This window comes from Bos grunniens, chromosome 17 (assembly GCF_055505025.1).
Source record: "Bos grunniens cultivar Pamir isolate PY7600 chromosome 17, Bosgru_T2T1.0, whole genome shotgun sequence".
NCBI lineage: Eukaryota > Metazoa > Chordata > Mammalia > Artiodactyla > Bovidae > Bos > Bos grunniens.
Genome location: NC_141181.1, coordinates 63,891,391 through 63,906,533, shown reverse-complemented (window position 1 = coordinate 63,906,533; position 15,143 = coordinate 63,891,391). Strand labels below are relative to the sequence as shown.

General features: G+C 51.2%; 1 protein-coding gene and 1 long non-coding RNA gene across 3 annotated transcripts in view; both read left to right on the top strand.

The window, feature by feature from the left end:
• Nucleotides 1-15,143, top strand: part of FAM222A (family with sequence similarity 222 member A) — a 61,132-nt gene that overhangs the window by 22,913 nt on the left and 23,076 nt on the right. The window contains exon 2 of one of the 2 annotated variants that reach the window (XM_086348363.1): nt 8,376-8,503. The exons of the other annotated variant lie outside the window; for it this stretch is intronic. Coding sequence (XP_086204489.1) covers nt 8,422-8,503 — 82 coding nt within the window. The 5' untranslated portion in view covers nt 8,376-8,421. The remainder of the gene's footprint in view (nt 1-8,375; nt 8,504-15,143) is intronic. 2 annotated transcript variants of the gene reach the window in all.
• LOC147355626 (uncharacterized) lies at nt 10,054-10,971 on the top strand. The gene is made up of 2 exons (XR_015144671.1): nt 10,054-10,183; nt 10,827-10,971. It is a non-coding gene; the product is annotated as an uncharacterized LOC147355626 (long non-coding RNA).

The following is a 15,143-nucleotide window of genomic DNA, read 5'->3' as shown; positions in this document are numbered from 1 at the left end:
ATTGGGGGCAGGAGGAGAAGGGGACAACAGAGGATGAGATGGTTGGATGACATCACTGACTCAATGGAAATGAGTTTGAGTAAACTCCAGGAGTTGGTGATGGACAGGGAGGCCTGATGTGCTGCAGTCCATGGGGTGGCAAAGAGTCGGACACGACTGAACGACTGTACTGAACTGAACTGAGGCCCAGAGAGATGGAGGCATTTGCCCAAGGCTAGACTTAACAGATGTGAAGAGCTGACTCCTTGGAAAAGACCCTGATGCTGGGAAAGATTGAAGGCAGGAGGAGAAGGGGACGACGGAGGATGAGATGGTTGGATGGCATCACCGATTAGATGGACATGAGTTTGAGCAAGCTCCAGGAGTTGGTGATGGACAGGGAGGCCTGGCGTGCTGCAGTCCATGGGGTCACAAAGAGTTGGACACAACTGAGAGACCGAAGGCTTATAATAGATAAACCTGGGATTTGGTTAAGGAACAAAGCTCAGGCATCTGGCTCTGAAACCTGGGACACAATATGGTCACCCTCCTTATGAGGGAGTGGGGCTGTCCCTTGTCCCTGGCCTTACCCCCCAGGCCAGGTAGGTTGGCTCCATCAAGGGTATGCTTGCCTCCTTGCCTCATAATTGCCCTTCTGATGCACACACCCGTCTTCTGGCATCTGCCTCAGCATCTAGCCCAAGACCTGGCACATAGTAGGTGCTGAATTTGTCAAGTCATCATCTGTAGAGGTTGGAGTGTTCCCTGGGCCAGTTAAGGCACGGTAGTTCCCTTGGCAACTGACCTTAGGCTCCCAGGCTCCGCCCCGGCCCTTTCTCCCAGGTGTTTGCCTTGGGAGCTGGCCGTGGTGCTGAAGGGCCAGCAGCCCACCGCAGTTCTTAGCTCTGTGTCCCGTTTGGCTACTTCCTGAGCCCTGCCTAGCCCCAGCTCCGTGGGCCAGCCCATCTTTCTTTAATGAGACGGTTTCCTGAGGGCCTGCTGTGTGCAGGCTCTGTACACCCATGGAGGAGGGATCAGGGACAGCCACTTAGGACACTCCAATTATTCATCAAATATTTATGGGGTATCTTTATGTCTCTGAAAAGCCTTTGAGCAACCTGGGCTTCAGTTGAACACCAAGTAGAACTTCAAGGGCTTCAAGCAGAAGGGATGGCATGGGCTAAGGCCTGCAGGTGTGGAGGTGAGAGGCACGTCTTGAGGGATGCCCACCTCTGGACTCTGCTGTCCACCAACCCGAATTTTTGATCGGCAATTCTCTCTTTGGCATCCCCTGCAGCCCTGAGCCACCAGCATCAGTGGCTCCAGTGCCCTGCCACCCAGGGTGGGACCCAGACAAGGTGCTAAGAACTGTGGGGACGAAATGGAGGGGTGCCAACCCCTAAGCAGGAGGCTAGCATCTCTGTCCTGGGAACAGAGGGAGCCAGGTCGTGTTCTGGGGCCAGATTAGCATTTTAGAGAGACCTCTGGCCTGTGTGGGGGCAGGGATGTATGTAGTGGTAATCCTGGCCGTGGATGAGGCCTCCTCTTGAAGGGGCCAGAGCCCTCCTCCTCCCCCAACCTTAAAAAGAGTGAAAATCCCCTTTCTGGTTCTGCTGCAGCCCAAACAGCAGTGGGAAATAATCACTTTTCACAGGCCTCTTATCCACAGCCAAGCCCTGCTCCCGTTTAATCAGCAGTGCCAGTGTGACTTGAAGATTCCTGGGCTTGAGAGATCAGGAGAGGGGTTAAAGAAAATTACCCTCGCCTCCTCCATGCTAATGTAATCTCTAACCAGATCTGCCTAGCCACAGCTCAAATTGCTTTTTAGATTAACATTTAATTATTAACAGGGTCCCCTGGAAGGCCTCGGGCTTGGGGCTTGGAACGGGAATGGGGGAGGGAGCGGTAGGAGGGGGTGGGGTGGGCTAGTACTCTGGCTGCCTTGCAGAGAGAGTTGGGGGGGTTGGATGGGGAAGGGGCAGGGGAGAGTGGGGTCAGGAAAGGAGTGAGAAAGGAGACAGCAAGGAAGAAGAGAAGCGCCAGGAGAGAGGGGCAGAGAGAACAAGCGACAGAGAGACAGAGGAGCAAAAGACAGACAGACAGTGGACCCGCCTGTCGTAGGGGAGGGGCCGTGCACCCTTGCGGCACTCTTGGGTGAGGGTCCCTCCACCCTTCTGTCCTGGTCAAGGTCAGGCAGATCCTGCCCCTTCCAGTACAGGGGGGCCTTGAGCTTTCTGAGGCCTTGTGCTGGCCCGGCTCGGCTCGTGGTGGTAGGAACCCATCCAGAGAAGGGAGCCACTCAGGCCACACAGTCAGGCTCCAACCCAGCTCTCCATGGCTCGAAGTCCAGTGCTCATTGCCCCTCCCAGATCCTGGTCCTCCTGCCTCAACTTCAAATTCTTCCTGGCAGGTGGGGCTGGGCTGGGGGCAGAGAAAGGGTGAAGGAGAGCGAGGCTTCAAGTGCAGTGCAGGGGTTGGAGGTGAGAATCGCGCGGTTAGGGGGGAGGTGGGCGGGGGCACTGCAGCCCGCGCTGAGTGAAGGTCATGAGGCCTGGGGAATAGCAGGCATCGCCTTCACCTGTTGTTGGCGAACTTGGAGTCCCACTGTCCACTCGGCACTTAACAGCATGGGTTTTATCAGCCTCCTGTCTGGGCTCCTCTCGACTGCATTTAAACCCCGCTGGGTGTGGACTCAGCCCTGTGTCTTGCACACAGCTAGTGTCCTTGATTGTGTTGGAAAACCACACAGTAATATCGCCTCCTCCGATTGTCTGGGCCACTCCCCATCAGGATCCCACGAGGGAAACTGAGACTCAGAGAAGGGTTGTGACTTCAAGGTCACTCAGCCAGTCAGAACCCTGGGGCTTGGCCCCTGCCTGGCAGGTGCCATCCTAAGGCCTCCGGGGCTGGCCCTCTACTCTGAACTCCTAGTCCCACTGGACGCCAGGACGGCCTGGCATGACCTCTTCTCAGCCACAACCCATCTTTGGCCTTGAGTGGAGCCGCAGAGGCCAGAAGGGGCAGCTCCCGGGAGGAGGGAAGGCTGGGAGCGGCCTTCACGGGTCACAGCCGCCTCCTGCTGTGGAGGTGTGTCCCTGCCTCCCACCTGCTCAGGGCCACCCCAGCTGGCATGGCAAAGGCAGACTCTGACCCACAGGATGCCTGGAGGAGAGTTCTGCCCACTGGCTCTTTAGGGAGATATCAGAGGCCGAGGGGAGGGGCCAGAGAATTCCACTTCAAGCAGGCCGGCCTTGGGAGCATGCAGTCTGGTTGGATATTCTGTCTTGGCAGGATGTCCTCACAGATTTCCATCCTCCCAGCACATGGCACAGGGCTGGTCCCCAAAAGATGCTCCAGGAGTGTTTGCTGCCTGAATGAGTGAATGAATGGCTGGGTAAACGACGGCCACCTCAGAATGGTTCCCTCCTGGAGGCAGGGCCTTGCTCTAGCCATCTCAGGATTGCTCTGCCCACGTGGCCCTCCCAGATTGTCCTCTGTGAATGTTCATGGGATGAATCAGTGGCCTCCTGGGGGCCCTCTCTTCCTCCTCCCCTGCCTTTCGTCTCTCTTTCTGTGATCCTAGAGCCTCCTGGAGAGGAGCCAGAGACTGGGGAGAAGCACGACCTTGCTTCTGCTCCTTCCTGCCCAGCTGCCTGCGAGATGGGAGGCGGCCCCAGCCCCCAGCATGGAGCCAAGGCTGGAGGCCCGAGGCGGCAGGCCTTGGCTGGGGTTGATGCCCTCAGGCTCTGCCCCCTGAAAGTTGTGTGACCTTGGGCACATGACATCCCTTCTCTGTGACCGGTTCCTCATCTGTGAAATGGGCCTAGAGATAGAAGCCACCAGGGAGGCTGCTCGGAGGAGGACGGGATGAGGTGTAACAGACTGGATGCGTGTGGGGCGTGGCCCAGAGGGAGCGTTCCCTCGATGCACGCTGCTATTATTAGCACCAGCTGTGTATTGTTAGTTTCAAGCTCCCTGTTCCCACTGGCAGCGTGGGGAGGGGTGGCTCCCCAACACCCCCTGCAGCCAGACAGGCTGGAAGGGATGACAAAAGGCGGGCAGGGCCAAAGGCCCCAGTTCCCTGTTCTTCTAATAAATATAAAGGCAGCCTTTAGACATCCGTCTGCTGTGCATTGTTCTGCCAAGGCGAGCAGCAGACTCAATTCCTCCTCGGACTCAGGAAGTTCCTTCCTTTCTTTCCCCTCCCCTGTCACATTTCCTTTATCTAAATCCTCAGCTATGAAAGGGCATATCGACAGCTGGGGGCATTATCTGGTGGAGGGGACCTTTTCCTAGGGGTGCCTCCGAGATAAGGCGTCTTATCAGCCCCCGAGTCAGGGACGGTAGCCAAATCAGTCTAATCATTGAGGCTTGCGACGTTTCCCCCTCCCCAACCCCCACTTTTATATTATTAAAGTCACAAAAGACCTTGGGCTTCTAAACAGCCTGATTTGCAGATAGGGTTTCAAAACGAGCAGCTCTCCCAGGATGGTCCCTGCTGAGGGAGTAGTCATGAGTCGGGGTGGGGGCTCTGGGCAGCTGGCTTTCTGCAGGCGGGTTGATGCCAAGCAGAGAGGGGGTGGGGGAGGTCACTGAAAGATCATGACTGTCTTAAGCACCTGCTCCAGTCCTCTCTCCAGTTTGCTGTGTGACCTTTTGCAGGACACTTGGCTTCTCTGGGCCCCACATCACTTCATCTGACAGTAACTAAATTCATGGATTTGGCCCGTCATTCAACACCTCTTTATTAAGCGATTGCTCTCTGCCAGGCTTTGGGGAGAAAGAGACAAATAAGACACAGTCCTTGCCCCTGAGAAACTCAACAGTCCAGCGGAGAGAAACAGACACGAAAATCGGCAGTTACAACTCTGTGTGATTAGGGTCATGAGCGGGGGTGCCCAGACTCGTGCCAGACACGAGTCTGAGTTACAGGGATCAGGTGGCAGTCCCGTAAGTGGACAGACCAGCGCCAGCAAAGGTTTGGGGGCCAGTGGGCTGGAGGGAGCAAGGAGAGATGGCGGAGGGTGGTGGGGCAGGTCATAGTGGCCTTGAGGGCCAGGTAAAGAGGGTCCGGCTCTCTTCTGGCACCAGAGAAGCTTTGGGCCAGTAAGAAGGTGGTTTTGTCTTGTTTGCAGATGATATGTGTGTATGTGCTCAGTCGCTTCAGTCACGTGCGACTCTTTGCGACCTCATGGACCATAGCCTGTCAGGCTCCTCTGTCCATGGGATTCTCCAGGCGAGAATACTGGAGTGGGTTGCTGTTTCCTTCTCCAGGGGATCTTCCCAACCCAGGGATTGAACCCGTGCCTCCTATGTCTCCTCCTTTGGCAGGCCGGTTCTTTACTGCTGAGCCACCTTGGAAGCAGTAGATAACGTGGGTGATACCAGACTGTCCTCTGCCCTCCCTCACCGGACTCCGCCCCGCACCTGCCCCGGCAGCAGGGCACAGGGTTCCTGGGAGAAGGGGCAGGGGGTTGGAGTACTGGGGGCCCAGGAAGATATCCCTCTTCTCCACGTGCAGCCGGCTGCTCAGACGGCTGGTCCTCCACGGGCACGGGACAGACTGAGCCAGGCGGCTGCACCAGGAAAGATGAGCTGAGGCCTTCCCGTGGACTCCGTCTCCCCTGGGGAATCCTCTGTGGCCCTTGAGCTGGGCCTCGTGGTCTCTCACATACCCCAGAACTGCCTGGGTGTCCACGTCTAAGCACGCTGAAACCAGAGCCCCATGGGAAGGGCATTTGCTGGGGTCTGGTGTTAGTTGATCAGTCGTGTCCGATCATTGTGACCCCATGAACTGTATGTATCCCACCAGGCTTCTTTGTCCACGAGATTCTCCAGGTGAGAATCCTGGAGTGGGTAGCCGTTCCCTTCTCCAGAGGATCTTCCCGACCCAGGGATCAAACCCGGGTCTCCCACATTGTAGGCAGATTCTTGACTGAGCCACCAGGGGAGCCTGAGAGAGGCTGGGGAGGCCCCAGAATAGGCGGCCTACCCCTCACCCAATAAGCACTGCAGCCCTCGGCTTGCCCTTTTCCACTGAAAAGCAGGCTAGGGTGCTTGACCCCTGAGGAAGGGGGTGTGCTGGATAGGGGCTGGGCTTCTGGGCGCCTGGCGATTGGCCAGAGGTGAGGAGGACCAACCCGGGTGGCTGGGCTGGGCCAGGAACCTGGAGAAGACTGACCTGGGAGGGATCACAGAGATGCTTTTACAAGGTCAGCGAGGGGCAGGGACTCCCCGGGGGTCACACAGGCACGGAGGTGGGGGAGCTTCTGGGCCTGCAGCCCAGGTTTCCTCTGGGTGCTGACCTCTCTCCTTCGCTGCCCAGCACAGTGCCAGCCTGCGGGCAGCAGTGCAGCCCAGTGCAGAGGGGCCAGGCTCACCCAGCCCCTGGCAGCTGAGGGCCCCGGGGAGGGCACCGTCTCCCTCTGGGTTTTGTCTTTGAAAAGAGAGGGCTTGCTGGGGCCCGGCTGGCCTCTCCCCTCTGTCCCCCTAAGTGTCAGAGCAGCGAGAGGTGGCTGATGCTCTGGGCTAGAGTGGGGACCTGAGGCCCGGCTGCCAGGGTGCCCCCAGGCCTCTCACCTTCCAGGCAGGCACACGATGGTGTGTGTGTTTCCGTGGATGGCCCGTGTGTGCTGAGAGGTGCTGGAGGGGCGTGTCACTTGGGGTGGGCGAGGGTGCGTCCGGGTGTGCCAGGAAAATGGATGTGGTGAGCGCCTCCGGGTGTGTGCGGACGCCCAGCACGGTGGGTGGCGTGTCCGAGGGGGCCTGGCTGCCCCCAGGAGTGTGGTGTGTCCCCAAGGGCCCCCAGCGCGGCCTACTGCCGGCTTGCTCACGTCCCGAGTCTCCGGGGAGCGGCACCTCCTTCCGCAGTCAAGGGCTTTCGTCCCTGCAGTAAGCCCCACTTCATTCCCTTCTTCAACTGTGTAATTTCTGCCTGATTGTAATGGCATATTTTAAAATTACCAGAAATCAAAGCCAGGAAGCGGATACCGAAGCTTTTATCGCGTCTCTGCGTTAAGGCTGGCGATTGGGGGGTTGGGGAGGGGAGGCATTAGACCCACCGACCCTCCCCCATCCACCACCCATCTCTCTCTCCCTCTCTCTTTTTTTTTTCTGAGACAGTAATAGGAGAAAATTGGTTTTGAAACTGAATAAAAGTCCCTTTCAGAGTAAATCATTTCTTTCAGGGTACCTTTGCTGAAAGTAAAATAGAGCATAATGAAAGGTGGGGACGTGATTGTCTTTCATTTACCGAGAGTCCAGGACAGACAGGGGGCTGCAGCCGTCTCGGGGAAATACAAGATTGGAATAATTGCTCGGTAACAAGGAGCTTGTTGTGAAATTAGTATCTTAAGAAAGTAGTGAAAAAAGGCTTTTCCTCATGAATACTTCATTATTAGAAGAAAGCGGCAGAATTTAGGGCTCCAGACACCTGTTTAGTATTAAATAACTTCCCTTTCTTCCCCTTCAACACACCCTCCCCTCCACTTTCTTCTTTTTTAAAACCAGCCGCCCCGCTTGGCAGCTCGGGCCTTGGCGGTGGGGGTGGGGATGGGGCACCCGGGCTGGGTGATCCTCAGCAGTGTCCGGGGTTGAGCCTATACCTGGGCCCACCTTTCCCTGGCAGGAAACATCCCGCCCTCTCCCCATCCATCCAGGGCAGGCCCTGCCCGTGTCATCTTGCCCCTCAGAGGCTCCAGGTTCTCGGGGAAAGTGAGGTTTTGTGTAGCTAAAAATGCTCACTTCTGTGTGAATCTGGGTGAGTGAGCCCACGTGGACCTGTCCGGAGCCACGTCTGAGCCGCCCTGGGTGGGCCTTGCCTTTTCTGTTTGGGCTTGGGGACTCAGTCAGGGGGCCTGGTGGCCTTTCGGGCCTGGTCTCAGGGCTCAGTCTGAGGCCAAGGTCAGACTCAGCACAGGTCACCCCCGGTTCTCACGGGGACCCCACCCTGGACATCTCACCCTTCCAGGGGTACTGTGAGAAGTCTCTAGACTGGGGTGGTGGCGGGGAGACCAACACTTCAATGAGTGGGAACCCTGTGTGTCACGGGCAGTTCCCGGACACCCCTCCCCTCCGTGTAGCTTCCCGAGATGACCCTACAGATGGGAGGTCTGTGCCCTTCATGAGCTCAAGGCTGAAGGTGGGGAGCGGGGAGGAGGAGGGAGGGGGGTTGGTACAGATTTGCTGGCAGGTGGTTACGAGAGAATGGAGCCCACCGCCACCTGAAGGAACATGGAGGAGAACTGCTGAGAGAGCATGGAGTGGGCGAGGGTCAGAGCACGCCTGGGGGCATCTGGGAAGCCCCTGGGAGCAGGGGTGAGTCAGGCCGGGTGGGGAGCTGGGAGATAGGCCTGGAGCGGCCTGTGTGACCAGCACCTCCTCTCCCCTCTTCACAGGGACCCCACGGCAGAGCACGCCCCGCTGTGGGCCCCCAGCTCAGCCATGCTGGCCTGTCTGCAGAGGACCCAGAACGCCCCCGGCCAACACCTGGCCTGCCCGACCAAGAGCCTGGAGCTGCGCAAGTGTGAGTGACGCGCCCTCCCCGCAGTCCTGGCCCCTACCCCTTCCTCTGCCCGCTCCAGGCCCCGGGGCTGGCATCCTACGGGACATGCCGAGTTCACCCCGCCTCGGGCCGCGGCAGGGCAGCTCTCAGGCGGGGACAGCCGTCCCCATTCCAGCGTGTCCCCTTACTGCCAGCCTGCTCTGGCCGCTCTGTGCCCTCCCAGGCCTCTGGGAGGCTGGGGTCCCTCCCTGACAGTGGCACCCACTCCCTTTGCCTGGCTGACACCCACCGGGCGCGACCTTCCTCCCCAGCAGCCTCCTCTGGCCACTTACCAGCACCGGGACCCCAACCCCAGCATTTCTCCGTGGCCTGCCACATGCCATGTCTGTCTGTGTCAGCAGAGAGTAGGATCACGGGAAAGCAAACATGCTTAACCCTGGAACAACGCAGGTTTGAACCGTGTGGGTCCACTTATACATGGATATTTTTCAGTAGTGAACGCTATAGTACTCCAGGGTCCGTGGTTGGTGGAGGAACTGAGGACATGGAGGGCCAACTGTAAATTATGTTCAAATTAACCCCCATATCGTTCAAAAGTCAACTGTCGTCCCAAATGGGATCCAGCTTGGGGCTTGGATTGCTGTGTGGTCTTGGGCATGTCCTTTCTCCTCTCTGGACCTTGGTTTTTTCAATGGGTCAAGTTAGGGATCTGGACTTGGTAACTTCCAAGGGTCTGTCCTGCTTTACCATCAGGAGAGGGGTCCCAAGCCCTCTGAGCCGATTATTCTTAACCACCATAGATTTGTTGTTGTTTTTGTTATTTTTTAAGTATTTAGAAACATTTTAAAAAGTAGGGAGATATGCATAAAAATCTGGATCTAGTGTGTCTTGAATCAGAAAATCTGGTAACACAGGCCTGTGTTCCTCCTGTACTGCAGCTATCGGTTAGAACAGAACGCCTGCGTCTTTAAAGGGATATTCCTCTCCAGTTCACCACAGTCCCCAGTCCCCACCCTTCCCTATTGTAGCACAGGATTACCATTTATTACTGTGTTTATATTGTTGCTTTATTCTTTTTTTAATATGTATTTATCTTAAGATAGGGGCTTCCCTGGTGGTTCAGAGGTAAAGAATCCACCTGCCAGTGCAGGAGACATGGGTTCGATTCCAGGTCTGGCAGTATCCCTCTGGAGAAGGAAATGACAACCCACTCCAGTATTCCTGCCTGGAGAATCCCATGGACAGAGAAGCCTGGGGGGCTACAGTCCATGGGGTCTCAAAGAGAGCTGCTGAAGAAGAACAATCTTTAGACGGTAATATACTCATGTAGTCCAGTGTTCCAAAGGAATAAAGGGGTAGAGAGACAAAGCCTCCTCTCCACTCCTGTGTGTTCCCCAGATGTTCTATGCACGTGCCAGCAAGTACGTGTGTCTGCACAGACTGTACCCACTGTCCGACGCCTCACTTTTCTCACTTAGCAACACATCCTGCATGTCAGCATCCGAAGAGCTCCCTCATTCTTTGCACGTAGTTTCTCGTAGCGCGGACGATCCATTGTTTTCTTGGCCCATCCCCTAAGGAGAACCGTGCCCCACCTGCCATTACAAGCAGCGCAGCAACAAACTGCCCCTGGGTATGTGCCACAGAGATGTGAGTAAAACCACACCGTAGATTTCTGCAAGAGGAAATACGGGCTCAAAGGTATGTGCATTTGTAACTTTGACGGATGTGGTTTGATTTATCTGTTCATCCTCTTGATCTATTTTTCCCCCACTGGGTCTTGTCCTTATTGATTTATAGGAGCTCTTTGTATATGATGGAATTAGACTTCTGTCTCTTCTATGAACTGCAGATGTTTCCCCCAGATTGTCATTTGTCTTTGATTCTGTCATGGAGGACTTTTTTTTGGTGAAGTGAAATTTGTCAGTATTTCCTTTTATGGACTTTGGATTTTGTGTCATACTTAATGTCGTTTCTCATTCTGAGGCTGTTAAAAAAAAAAAGAGAGAGGGAGCTTCCCCAGGGTTTCTTCTAGTTCTTCTCTGGTTTAATTTTTAAAATATATAATCTTTGATATGTTTGGTAATTTATCTGGTGCAAAGTTGGGGTATGGATACAAGTATATTCAAATATCAGTGCAATGCTGGTTTAATTATTGTAGCAGTATAATACACCTTTGTTGAGATATTTTTCACGTACCATACAATCCACCCATCCGAGTGTACCCTTCAGTGGTTTATATACTTACAGAATTTTGCAACCATCACCCCAGTCCATTTTAGGGCATTCCTGTCAGCTCAGAAGAAATCCCTTTACCCACTCCTTCATCTTCCATTCTCTACAGGTTCCTCTCTCTCGGCCTTTACTGGGAAGGGACCATACAGTACGTGGCCTCCTGTGACTGGCTTCTTGCCCCTGCACAGCGTTTGCAGGGCTCACCCGTGTCATAGCATGTGTGTAACACATTTTAATACTTGGTGGTGCTTCCTGCTTGTTGTTCATCATTCTCTTATGCAAAAACCTCTTGGTTCTATTAGTTTTCTGTCTGGACCACAGAATCAACTTATCTAGGTAAGAACAAAATCCTGTTTGGGTTTTTACTGGGATTGCATGCAATTTATAAATTAATTTAGGAAGAAGTGACACTTTTGTGATGTCTTTCCCTCCAATAACATGGTCTGTCCCTTTCTGTTTGTTCAGACTTTCTTCCGTGTCCCTCAGGAACGGGTTAGTACTGTCTTCGTTTAGACCTTTGCACATTTTTAAAGTTTCCTGCCTCTGGAACATTAACCTTTCGTGGCTAATCTTTTCTTCCATAAGTGTTTAAATAAAGGCTATTAACTCCTGCCACCTTACTGAATTTTGTTGTTTATAAAGCTTTTTCAATTTCGTCTCTTAAGTTTTCCAGTTACACTATCAAATCATTCGTAAGCAATAATTTGACCTCCTGCTTTGCAAGTTTTATACCTTGATTTCTTTGTCATATTAAGGTTGCCTACTATCCCTGGAACAATAAAAAATAATCGTGGTCACAATAGACATTCTTGCTTTGTCTCTGACTTTAACCAGAACCTTCTAGGATCTCCTCATAACACAAAATGCTGGTCTAGGGGCAGATACTTTATCAGGTTAAAAATAAGTGTCTACCTATTCCCGTTGTATTAAGAATTTTAAAAATCAAGACTGGAATTTGAACTTCTCAGTGTCTGTGAAACTGATCATAGGTTGTTTTTTTTCCTCCCTTGTTCTCTTAATGTGAATAATAATACAGATTTCTTAGTAATGAACCAACCTTGCCTTCCTGGCTGGTTCCCACTTGGTCATGAGAAATATTTCTTGTAACATACCATGGGGTTGCATTTTCTATTTAATAGTTTTACTTCAATTTCATCAGTGACATTCGGCTTTAGTTTTCTTTCTTGGGAACAGTTTTTGTTGGGTTTTAGCGTCAGTGTTACACTCACTTCACAAAGACAGTGGAGGCTTTCCTCCTTCCTCTGCTTTATAAGATCGTAAGTAGAAATGGATTATCTGTTCTTTAAAGATTGGTTGATCCTCCATGAAGCAGTCTAGGCCAGTGCATTTATTTGGGGGAGGTGGAGGTCTGGGTAGCACTGAGATATTCGCCATTCCTTCCGTAATGATCGATTTAAAGGTTCTTGAATGAATTTGGTAAATTATGTTTCTCTAGAAAAGTACCCGTTTTATCCAGGTTTTAAAATTTATTTGCCTGAGGCTTCCGAAAATAAATTCCTCTAAATGACTATGTTACCCTTGTTTCTGATACTGTATATTTTGTGCTCCCCCTTTTGATTAGGTTAGGTAGCTAATGAGGTTATCTACCCCCCTCCTTTCCAAAATGAAACATCTTTAGGATCCATTTATTAGTAATTACCCTTTTCTGGTTTCTAATTCATTAATTTATGCGTTTGTCTTTATTAAAAGGCTCCTGCTTTGCTTTTTAAAAAAATTTTTGAGAGGCTTAGATCTTTATACTGCTAAACAAGAAAAAAAGGAAAATTAAGGCTCTGAATTCTCCGAGCACTGCTTTAGATGTATCCTATAGGTTCTAACATGTATTTTTATCAGTACTTTCTAAATACTCTATGGGCTTCCCAGATGGCCCTAGTGCGTAAAGAATTCACCCACCAATGCAGGAGACACAACAGACTCGGGTTTGATCCCTGGGTTGGCAAGATCCCTGGAGGAGGGAGTGGCTACCCACTCCAGTATTCTTGCCTGGATAATCCCATGGACAGAGGAGCCTGGCAGGCTACAGTCCATGGGGCCACAGAATTTTGGTTCTGATTTCTTCTTTGGCTTCAAGCTCATCTGAGTTCCACCTATGAGCCCAGGTAGTGGGTGCTTTTGTGTTTTGTTATTTCTAGTTCTATTGCATTATAATCAGATAATACTAAGATTTCTACTTTTTTGGACTTCAGTGAAGTTTTCTTTGCCATATGATCTCTGGGTTTTTTGTGAGTTTTATGACTTTTTATGGGAATTTGAAAAGATGTGGCTTTTTTTCAGGGCTCAGAGTTTAGTATTTACTAATTATATCTACCCCATTAATTCAGTTCAGTTCAGTCACTCAGTTGTGTCCGACTCTTTGCGACCCCATGGACTGCAGCATGCCAGGCTTCCCTGTCCATGACCAGCTCCCAGAGCCTGCTCAAACTCATGTCCATCCAGTCGGTGATGTCATCCAACCATCTCATCCTCTGTCGTCCCCTTCTCCTCCTGCCTTCAATCTTTCCCAGCATCAGGGTCTTTTCCAATGAGTTGGTTCTTTGCATCAGGTGGCCAAAATATTGGAGTTTCAGCATCCATCCTTCCAATGAATATTCAGGACTGATTTCCTTTACAATTGACTGGTTTGATCTCCTTGCAGTCCAAGGGACTCTCAAGAGTCTTCTCCAACACCACAGTTCAAAAGCATCAATTCTTTGGCGCTCAGCTTTCTTTATAGTCCAACTCTCACATCCATACATGACCACTGGAAAAACCATAGCTTTGACTAGTGGGACATTTATTGGCAAAGTAATGTCTCTTTTTAATATGTTGTCTAGGTTTTTCATAGCTTCTCTTCCAAGGAGCAAGTGTCTTTAATTTCATGGCGGCAATCACCATCTGCAGTGATTTTGGAGCCCAAGAAAAGAAAGTCTGTCACTGTTTCCATTGTTTCCCCATCTATTTGCCATGAAGTGATGGGATCAGATGCCATGATCTTTGTTTTCTGAATGTTGAGTCTTAAGCCAGCTTTTTTACTCTCCTCTTCTATTTTCATCAAGAGGCTCTTTAGTTCCTCTTTGCTTTCTGCCACAAGGGTGGTGTTGTCTACATATCTGAAGTTATTGATATTTCTCCTGGCAATTTTGATTCCAGCTTGTGCTTCATCCAGCCCACCATTTCACATGATATACTCTGCATATAAGTTAAATAAGCAGGGTGACAGTATACAGCCTTGACGTACCCCTTTCCTGATTTGGAACCAGTCTGTTGTTCCATGTCCGGTTCTATTGCTTCTTGACCTGTATACAGATTTCTCAGGAGGCAGATAAGGTGGTCTGGCATTCCCATCTCTTGAAGAATTTTCCACAGTTTGTTGTGATCCACACAAAGACTTTGGCATAATCAATAAAGCAGCAGTAGATGTTTTTCTGGAACTCCCTTACTTTTTCGATGATCCAGCAGATATTGGCAATTTGATCTCTGGTTCCTCTGCCTTTTCTAAATCCAGCTTGAACATCTGGAAGTTCTTGGTTCACATACTGTTGGAGCCTTCTTGGAGAATTTTGAGCATTACTTTGCTAGCGTGTGAGATGAGTGCAATTGTGCAGTAGTTTGAACATTCTTTGGCATTGTCTTTCTTTGGGATTAGAATGAAAACTGACTTTTTCCAGTCCTGTGGCCACTGCTGAGTCTTCCAAATTTGCTGGCATATTGAGTGCAGCACTTTCCAGCATCATCTTTTAGGATTTGAAATAGCTCAGCTGGAATTCCATCACCTCCAATAGCTTTGTTCATACAGATTGTTCCTAAGGCCCACTTGACTTCTCATTCCATGATGTCTGGCTCTAGGTGAGTGATCACACCATCATGGCTATCTGGGTCATGGAGATCTTTTATGTAGAGTTCTTCTGTGTATTCTTGCCACCTCTTCTTAGTATCTTCTGCTTCTGTTAGGTCCATACCATTTCTGTCCTTTAGTATACCTATCTTTGGATGAAATGTTCCCTTGGTATCTCTAGTTTTCTTGAAGAGATCTCGAGTCTTTCCCATTCTATTGATTTCCTCTATTTCTTTGCACTGATCACTGAGGAAGGCTTTCTTATCTCTCCTTGCTATTCTTTGGAACTCTGCATTCAAATGGGTGTATCTTTCCTTTTCTCCTTTGCCTTTTGCTTCTCTTCTTTTCTCAGCTATTTGTAAGGCCTCCTCAGACAGCCATTTTGCCTTTTTTGCATTTCTTTTTCTTGGGGATGGCCCCATTAATTAGGTCTTGTGTATTGTACTTACCTGTCATGATAGAGAAATGGAGTAGATGCCTACTGGTAATGTGTGCCAGTCTGCTGCTGCTTGTAGCTCCTAAAGCTTTGGCCTTATAAATGGTGATGCAATGCTATTTAATGCACAGATATTAGTACCTTAAATCTTCATA